The 9,237-nt window shown below is 37.2% G+C and overlaps 2 protein-coding genes across 2 annotated transcripts; one reads left to right on the forward strand and one right to left on the reverse strand.

Moving 5' to 3' along the window:
• Positions 1-1,156: 1,156 nt before the first annotated feature.
• On the reverse strand, positions 1,157-4,363 carry LOC5513380 (respirasome Complex Assembly Factor 1). The gene is made up of 4 exons (XM_001633639.3): positions 4,145-4,363; positions 2,963-3,066; positions 2,135-2,264; positions 1,157-1,789 (listed from the first exon to the last, which is right to left on the reverse strand). Exons 1-4 carry the CDS (start codon positions 4,247-4,249, stop codon positions 1,748-1,750), a joined length of 381 nt encoding a protein of 126 aa, XP_001633689.3. The 5' UTR covers positions 4,250-4,363; the 3' UTR covers positions 1,157-1,747.
• LOC5513420 (60S ribosomal protein L13) lies at positions 4,361-8,949 on the forward strand. Its single transcript, XM_048720634.1, has 4 exons — positions 4,361-4,448; positions 5,173-5,426; positions 7,558-7,731; positions 8,697-8,949. Exons 2-4 carry the CDS (start codon positions 5,181-5,183, stop codon positions 8,910-8,912), a joined length of 636 nt encoding a protein of 211 aa, XP_048576591.1. The 5' UTR covers positions 4,361-4,448; positions 5,173-5,180; the 3' UTR covers positions 8,913-8,949.
• Positions 8,950-9,237: the final 288 nt, after the last annotated feature.

Here is a 9,237-nt window from a genome sequence, read left to right on the forward strand (position 1 = left end):
CATTTCTCGATGGAGGTAAGATCAGACTGGAGCTGATGTGCATCAAAAGTTGCCTCGATGACACTGTATAAAAGAGTATCATCAGCAAACAATCTTATGGTAGAAGATTGGTAGAAGTCACAACAGTAAAAATATAGAAATGGCGTGAAAGACTCACGAAGTGCAACCAGTTTAGTCAAGAAAGGCTACAGGAGAAACCTTATGGCAAAAGAAAACCCTCTTGTATTACCTTATGACCCTTCGCCTGTGATATTTGTGATACTCATGCGACTCGATGCAACGCTGCATTCAAGAAATCCAAAAAATTTCAATTTTCAATACGCGAATTTCTGCCTTAAAATAAACTAATATTGCTATTCTCCAACTCTTCTATATAGTCAGTAAATGAGAATGAATGTTGTAATGGTTTGATGTCTGGCGAAATACCTTGAAGGCTCCACAACTCTCCACCTCGCGCTAACCCTCGTGAGATCTATAAGTGGATTTGTTTGCGAGAGCTTTCTTTACGGCAAACGCCTGCTAGGTTATACCCACCCCTTCCCCCCCAAAAAATGTATAAACCCCACACCTCCCCAAAAATATTATCAAGCCTTGGGATTTTTGGAGGTTGACAGGTATGGTAATAGGGGGTGACTTATGGGGGTTGTGGTGCTACTATAGGGTGTGGACAAGAGATAGACATGAAGCTATGAATGGGGCAGCTTTCTTTACGGCAAACGCCTGCAAGGTTATACCCACCCCTTCCCCAAAAAAATGAATATCCCCCACCCATCCCATCAAAAAGTTTTCAAGCCTTGAGATTTTTGGAGGTTGACAGGTATGGTAATTGGAGGTGACTTATGGGGTTTGTGGTGCTAGTATAGGGTGTGGACAAGAGATAGACGTGAAGCTTTGGATGGGGCAGGGGAGGTATGTAAACCCTGGCTACATTAGTAGTGTCATATTCCGCAGTAGAATTCTACACAACAAGGCCTGTAGCAAAAGAGTTTCAGATGGTTAGCAAGTTGTGAAATTTGTGAGAGAGTTGGAAAAATAAAAATAAAACATGGGTACAAGAAAAAAATAGGCATATTTTGGCCTTTTTTTTTTTTTTTCATTTTCTTCAACTTGAATAAGAGGTAGGGGTAAGTTGGGAAACAAACACAGCACATGTACATTGTTGTAACATTTTTTTATTAGGAAATCAAATTGACCAGAGCCAGCTTGAATCAACTTTTCCAGTAGGGAGAGTCTCAAGCATGGGAAAAAATAAGGCAACTGACATAAAGCAATGCTCCCCATTGGCAACGTGGGGAGAATTCATTTGAAATCAGGTCATTGTGTCTTAAAATGGTATAAACCCTCAATAACTCTGTTTTCTATTTTCTCAATACCTGAACACATGATTTGAGTGAGAGGAAGTTTAAAGTTGATCATGCTTCAAAGTGTTTAGATGGTTTTAAGGAGTCTCATTTCCCCTTTTGATACTTTAAGATGAGACAACTTCAAAGATCAAATTCTCTTGTACTATGAAAAGGGGAATAATTACAGAGAATAAATATATGTTGTACTCAACGTGACCTCCAACTTACACTCTCAATCATAGTCATGAGCTTGTTCATTTTACAAAGGTTGCTGTGTATATTAGAATAAGACCGTCAAAATGATTGCCTAAGCATTCAAAATACATAAATACACATTTGCATGCCGATCTGCAATCAACTGCCAAATATGATTTGACACACTATTGGTACGGCTTGTTACTGTGTTATTGATTATGGAAAGCTGAATAGCACATTATCCATAAAATCTGAAAAGCCATAAAAAAGTAAAGTCAGTTAACAAAATAAATACACATGCAAAAAAGCCATAGAATGGAAGGCTTCAAGGTTCCAATTATAACAAGTATTTATCTTCATTAATCTCAAACACATACATTTTGTATTCATTGTTTGAATAGGCACCAGTATGAAATTTAAAGCAGCATATTCTGTTTTCAAATCAGTTTTTTCAGCACTAAATTATAATTAACAATGTCAGTGAATTAGACCATCCTAAAAAATATTTTGAAATAGATTTGCTTGTTCTTCTCAGCGTATGTATTGCTTTTGATTTGCCTATATTCAAAAATCCCAAATGTGTCCTAGGGCCTTACCAAGAATACTGCGAATGATGTCATGAACCCTTCTTTTGTCAGTTCCCAGGGGCCGCCATAGTCATCCTCGTCTATCTTTTGGAAGTTATTAAAATAAACATATGCCGCAGCAGCATTTATTATACAGAATCTGAAAATCAATAAAAATGTTGACAGTATGAATACTTCAGAATGATTAGATAACTTGAAACAATCACTGAGATATTGTGTATTCTTGTCAATGGTTTCAGGTACATATGCTAAAAACCAATTTGTCTCTTCAATAAATAAAATTAAATTACATTATGTGCCAATGAAAAAAGTTAAGCAATTTGATTGACAGAAGAAATAAAGCAGTTTGTTGCTTAGAATTGATGATCACCAGTTTACAGAATACAAAATATTGCAGTGACTGGCAACAGCAACAAACCACATTTGAGGAAAACACTTTTGGTACTACTATGTACTAACCACAACCAACCAACCACAAATAGCAACAAAGGATACAAAAAGAAGACAAATCCGATTTTCTACTAGCAACATTTTCTAAAAAATATTGAGTTCGTGCAACACAAGTATAAAAATTTTTCAACTAAGCCAAAAACAATATGAAAAACTTACTATCTGACTGACATTTCTTTACTAGCCTACAGCCAAGGCAAATAAATGCTCCAGTGGATATCAAAACATGGATTAACCAGAATCCTTCAAGTTATTCAGTTTGTGTCAATCATATACTGTGATCCTCGCATGCTAAGTGGCTAGCATTCTTCGAACTTTTGATTGGTGACCACAGTAGCACCAAACTTCCCTTTTAGCAGAGTAATAGAGTTTGTTATTTCTACTTACAGGGCTATTGCAAAAATTCCCTTGAGGGGGACCAACCCCCACAATATGCCAATAACAACAGCAAGAATCTGCCTCAGCCAATAAATAACATCCAAAAACTCTTCCTGTAAAAAGATAAAAATAGGTGGGAATATCTTTTAATAAGACAAAAAGTAAAGGCCTGGCTAAACATTCAATCATCAAATGTTTGATGAAAATGTTTTGATCTCGTTCAAACATCTGTACTTGTTGTGGAAGCCAATTGAGTATCATGTTTTGTGGGTGGCTAAACGTACCAACATTTGCGTCAAACGCAATGTTTGACAGCCTTAAGGTTGGTAAATGCAGCATAAACAAACCACATCAGAGGAAGGTAAAGGAGGATAAACTCTCATTGGAAATGATTTCAAATGTGCAACAAACATGTCTGCATGGAATGGCAGTATAAGATGGTTGTATAAGTCTGGAACAAAAAAGTAGGTACAGTTGTATAGTTGAGTTTTTGTGTGTATGTTAGATTAGCAGATTAACTTTGGAATACACTGACACATAGCTCTACTATATCAATGTCTAATTCTTTAGAGGTGTGAAGTTCTTTTATAAAATATATGCGGCAGGGTTTTCTGAAGGTGTCCCAGATTAGCAACAGATGCTTAGCAAGTTTTCAATTAGAGAAAAAACTTTTATGAAGGTTAGATTGATTTGCGTGGCTCCCCGTTTCCATCCTTAGCAACATTCCTGAGTAACCTTGGATGGATAGTAACACAAACCTAACAAAAAGTGCTAGTACAAGTTTTTGCATGGAGTTTAAGTCAACCTCGTGTAGTTTTTTTTTTTTGTAATATTTCATATGTGCTTCAAATTCTGAATGAGCTTACCATACCATATCATATCTACTCTAGATATACAAAATCATATAAAAGAATTTATAACACATATAATACACACATGCAATAATACATGTATACAAGAGTTTGCTCTAGAAATTATTTGAAAAATTATCTGTAAAATAAGATTTTAGAAACTGTGCTAAAGCCAACAAGTGTTTTCTATCCTCTGTTGAAATACAATATATAATTTGGGACGGGTCCTACAAACTAGAGAAATATACATCGATTATAATATTTTAAGTTAATACCTGATCGGAGGAATCTAATAAAACTCTTTGATCGGCAACGACAATTTTTTTTTTCTTTCACTAACCTTGTCTTCCCATGTCGAGCCGGATTTCAAAGCCTTCCTGAAGGTGTCCGAAACGGAATATTCCCCATTCTGCTCATTAGACTTGCTTCTTTTAAGTGTCGTCATTGTATTTTTCTAGTTTTGAGGGAATCGTAGTAAAATTTTAGGGAAAAATCAGAGAAAACACATGGTTTTACAATCGAAAACTAGAAGAGAGTTTAGTTGTACCGCTGACCAGCCTTAGTGGGGGCGACGTACCCATGATTCTTAGGGCGCCGAACGTCTCGTTCTCTTTCTCTTGATTTGGTGGAAAGGTTGGTGGAAGGTTAGTATTCCATGAAATAATCCACCAGGATCTATGCCATCCTTTAAGTTTTTCCCTTAGTCATAAAATGAAGCTATAGATAAGTTATTAAACTACGCTGGTGACGATTTATTTTGATCTTCTTTTTGTCTTAGCTTAGAAAATGGCAATGTTATCGAAGGCTCTTTATCGTGTTTTTGAGAAAGTCATGTACACACACGAGAATTTGTGGCATTTTTTTATTGTGATAATCTCAGTGCATATTACTAAGTGGTTTTCATAAGATATTTTGCAGTATTTATTTCTTATTACGCTGCCATATTATGGCGTAAACAGCGAGTTCTATGGTGGGACGAATCAGACGTTGATATCTTCTTCGTAGAAATTTCCTACTACACATTTAGTATACTTTTAGTTACTACAAATCTTATATTGTTTAGGTATATTATTTTAATCAGTTACAGCTTAATGAGATAGCAAGTATACCAATTATACAACTGAACATGACGGCCTTGTTCTTAAAGTTTGGATTTGCTTATTTCACGATACCATTTGAAGCTATATTATTCACCATACACAATTTTCTAAAAATATCAGATTCCTCGAACTTCGCATTACCTTACCAACAGAGGAATGGATCTTCATTTTAGATCTTACTGTTTCTAACCGTTGTGCCCCAAAAACTCTAGAATCTTAAATAACTTATATTCCCCAATATGTTTATCTTTGAATGTTTGATTTCTAGCAACCACCATGGCACCAAAACGCAATAACATCATTCCCAATGGGCATTTCCACAAAGACTGGCAGCGATATGTCAAAACATGGTTTGATCAGCCTGGACGCAAGAAACGCAGACGTGTTGCAAGGCAAACCAAGGCGGCGAAGATTGCCCCCAGACCTGTGGCCGGCTCTCTGCGCCCTATTGTAAGATGTCCCACCTTCAAATACAACACAAAGGTCCGAGCTGGCCGTGGCTTCACCTTGGATGAGCTTAAGGTAAATGATTGCAACCAAACAGTAACATTTATGACTAGACTATTAAAAATGTTGTGCAGTATTGGTAAATATTACCTGGTTACATGTGAGAATAAACCTGGGTACACAGTATCTGTATATTTACTTTATACACCGTACAGGTATACACCTATTTCAAGAATCTATGTGTTATAACTTGCAGTGCTTAATGTTTATGAAATAAATAATAAAATAAGCATAAATAAAAACAAGCACAAGTTTAGAAAGCTTTAGCATTCTTGCTTATGTACCTCTAAACATACACATGGTGTTCACAGACCAGGATTTAGCCAGTTTTATGTTACCCATGAACCACTGCGGGTTATGATGCATTGATTCTCAAGTGCAACCCTAATTGAAGTAGGTGTATACAGAGTCAATGTTTTGAAACCAGCATGGCATCATGGTCAAAGCAAACATGGCAAAATCTAAATCTCAGAAAGTCCTGTGGATGTTTAGACGCAAGAAATACTAGGATTTTTAACCCTTTCACGCCCAAGTTTTTTTGACTGACGCACACAAAATGACACCAGGTCTTCAGTTTTTATAGATTTTCTCTTTTTCCTTAGAATTTCATGGGCCGACATAGTAAGAACAAATATTGCCCACATAATTATTGATCGGAATAAAGTACTGTTTTTCCAAATATTGTATTGCAACAATTTTTATAAGCAGGCAAAGACAAATTTTTTTGAATTTAGCACAATTTAACCGCGTGCTCGTCATTTGTTAGTTCCAGTTTATGCATGTTTTCAGATAAACTACATCAAATTAACTTCAAAGATTCAGAGTTAACTCTTTAGGGAAGCATATCCAAGCATTATACATAGCTATTTTTCAGGTTTAAGCGAGCTGGTTGTGATAGTCAGGTCAGCATCGTTTCTACACAATACAGCATCAACATGGCGGCAATAAAGCACGGCTTGCATGGTCATTTCATTTCTAAATTTTAGCGGCTTTATTTCATGGATTGAACAAAACTCAACTGTCCATTTTTGCTCATGATTGTCTAATTGATTGACAATTGGCCATAATTTGTGAATAAATCAAGTATAGCACAACAACACGAGGATTTGAGAACATCATCGAGCGGAACGAGTGGTGACTATTGAACAAATTCAAGATGGTATTGTGAAGAATTTTCTGCATTGTTGATCAGATGCGGCCAAAATAGGCTTGCAAGAAAGTATTATTTGCTGCTATTGGTTTTGCAATATCCAACTGGACGAGAAACACTTAAATATTTGCGAATTGTTGGCAATAGTCCGTGCCATGAGTACTTACAAAAATACCGAGATGGTGGCTGAATTTATTCACCGCTAGTTCGTGCATCGTTCGCTGTTGCTCTCAAACCACTCAGAATCTTTCTCTTCGTTTCCTTTTTGCCATTTTCCTTTCCTTTTTGCAAACAAGTTTGTTCGATTGACAAGAAATTAAATCACTTCAGAATGATGAAAATATAAAAAAAACAAAGTTCAAAGTCATTATTTGGATGATTCTTCGGTCCGATGAATGGAGTAGCTTCTTGTTCCTCAATGGCAGTACCAGTTCTGTACCAAAGTTGGTCTTTGGGTCGCAAAATACAGACATTTTTCTGCTAGAAATAGCCCACGGCCATCGTTGTTTACCGAATGTGAATCTGTCTCTCCCAGGCCTTAAAACTCTTTTAAATCGCTATCAAAATCACCCAAAATATCATGAGTCAAGTCCATGATCTAAAGGCAAGGTCCGTGGTCGTGGATGGATTTCGAACGCGCAAAAAAGTTTTAACTTTGGATAAAAATTTCATGACGAACGGTTCGTTGTACTGACTTGAGCTGTAAGAGAGAAACGTGCAGAATTTCATGCTCTATTGATTCCACGTGTTAGGGGTCCATATAAGGCAGTCCTTTTGTCTTTTTGTCCAATGACAAAGAGGCATACAGCAAAATACGGAAAATTCCGTATCTGGGCGCGAAAGGGTTAATGCCCGTGAACCACTGTGGGTTATGATACATAGATCCTCAAGTACAACCCTTTTTTAAATAGGTGTGTATGAGAATTCAACTGGATGTACAGCATGTGAATATTCACCTGGATATATATGAGAATTAACCTAGGTATTTCACTTCAGGCCGCTGGCATTCCCCGTAAAGTTGCACCAACAATTGGTATTGCGGTAGATCACCGGCGCAAGAACAGATCTGCTGAGTCTCTACAGGCCAATGTTCAGCGCCTGAAGGAGTATAAGAGCAAGCTCATTGTCTTCCCCAGAAAGGCTAACAAGCCCAAGCAAGGAGACAGTGAGGTAAGGACTTTTGACTTTGTCCATTGGTTAGCACTATAACCGGTTGTTGAGCTTTGATTTATTGTCATTATATAATGTAGCAATTTCATGGTTGGGCTTATGGGGTGCCAACCTGCTAATTTCCTATTTAGTTATAGTCTTTCCTTTAAAGATGTGTATAGCACACCACCTAAAGTGTATAAATGAATTTCAGTGGAAGGCTTACGAGGTCAGATATGACAGTCTAGGATCATTCTATTAATTTTCTATTTTGGCTGGTGCAAGTGCAATGATTTACTTGCGCTGGAGCAATTTGCACTTCTGTTGCACTTGGCCCTTGTGAGAATCAACCTTTTCAAAGTAATGCATTGTGCTTGTGAAAACCAAATTTCACTGAGCATCTTGCTCTTTATTTTTTTCTAAATAAGTTGAAGGATTTACTTTTTATAATTGCTTTTGTTTGAAATGTTATCTTGCATTTGGGCATGATTGAATCAAAATATTAATATTTAAATCCAAACTTTAGAAAAAGGCTATACCTATTTTGAATACAATAAATTTTATTTGTGACTTATTATATTTTTTCCTTCATCTTTGTTGAGCAACTTGGATTTGGTGTGTATTTCAGTAAAGGCTTCAGTTGGTTTAGCATATATTATTATATTATGTAACATGGAAAGTGTGTGTGGCATGACATTTAATATGGTGAGATATGTTTAAGATGGCAAACATATCTCCTGGTGTGACATTGTGATTGTAGTGACATTATGTACGCAGTGACATTTCAAATAAAGTTGCACTAAGAGAATCTACAGTATGTGTTGTAACCCTGTACCCCTGGGGGTAACAATACATTGATTCACTGTTGCAACCTTCGTTGAAATACATAGGTGTAGTGGTAGATGGAGTGACTTTTTGTATCCAAATGTTCATATGGGTTTTATATGTTTTGGGTGCAAGGATATAATGAATGTGGTTTCTTTTAGGCTGCTGACTTGGCCAACGCAGTCCAGCTGCAAGGGCCAGTGATGCCAATCCCGCAGGAAAGTGTACCAATCAAGGCTCGACCAATCACGGAGGACGAGAAGAAATTCAGCGTCTTCAAGACGATGCGAATCGAGCGTGCTAACGCTCGCCTCATTGGCATCAGAGAGAAGCGAGCCAAGGAGAAGGCAGAAGCAGAGGCAATGAAGAAAAAGTGATTGGGAATTGGAAAATAAACTGTATTTACAGAGAAAATTGCTGTGTTTGACATTTGCTTTTATTTTATATGTGGTATCTAAAACCCTTGTGAAAAGATGCATATATTTAGAAGGATTTGGTTGGAAGGACTGATCCTTGGCTTGGGCTAAAAGGGGTTGTCATTACAAAGCATAGCCTGTGTAGCTGCCTATGGGGGAGAGGGGGGGGGGAGAGGAGAAAAAGCGAGACCTCCTCTTCCCTTGAGTACCCTGGGTACCAGAGGCTTCGCGGCAACTCAAGTCGTTGTTGCCGCAAAGCTCGGAGCCTCTGGTACCCAGGGTATCC

Source organism: Nematostella vectensis, chromosome 13 (genome assembly GCF_932526225.1).
Source record: "Nematostella vectensis chromosome 13, jaNemVect1.1, whole genome shotgun sequence".
NCBI lineage: Eukaryota > Metazoa > Cnidaria > Anthozoa > Actiniaria > Edwardsiidae > Nematostella > Nematostella vectensis.

Bases quoted from the DNA above. Each gene is read 5' to 3' on its own strand.
- LOC5513380 (XM_001633639.3), bottom strand. From the start codon at position 4,249: ATGACGACACTTAAAAGAAGCAAGTCTAATGAGCAGAATGGGGAATAT. The intron at 3,067-4,144 runs GTTAGTGAAAGA...ATCTTTTTACAG, and splicing joins GCTCGACATGGGAAGACAAG to GAAGAGTTTTTGGATGTTAT. The intron at 2,265-2,962 runs GTAAGTAGAAAT...ATTGATTTTCAG, and splicing joins GGAATTTTTGCAATAGCCCT to ATTCTGTATAATAAATGCTG.
- LOC5513420 (XM_048720634.1), top strand. From the start codon at position 5,181: ATGGCACCAAAACGCAATAACATCATTCCCAATGGGCATTTCCACAAA. The intron at 5,427-7,557 runs GTAAATGATTGC...ATTTCACTTCAG, and splicing joins TCACCTTGGATGAGCTTAAG to GCCGCTGGCATTCCCCGTAA. The intron at 7,732-8,696 runs GTAAGGACTTTT...GGTTTCTTTTAG, and splicing joins CCAAGCAAGGAGACAGTGAG to GCTGCTGACTTGGCCAACGC.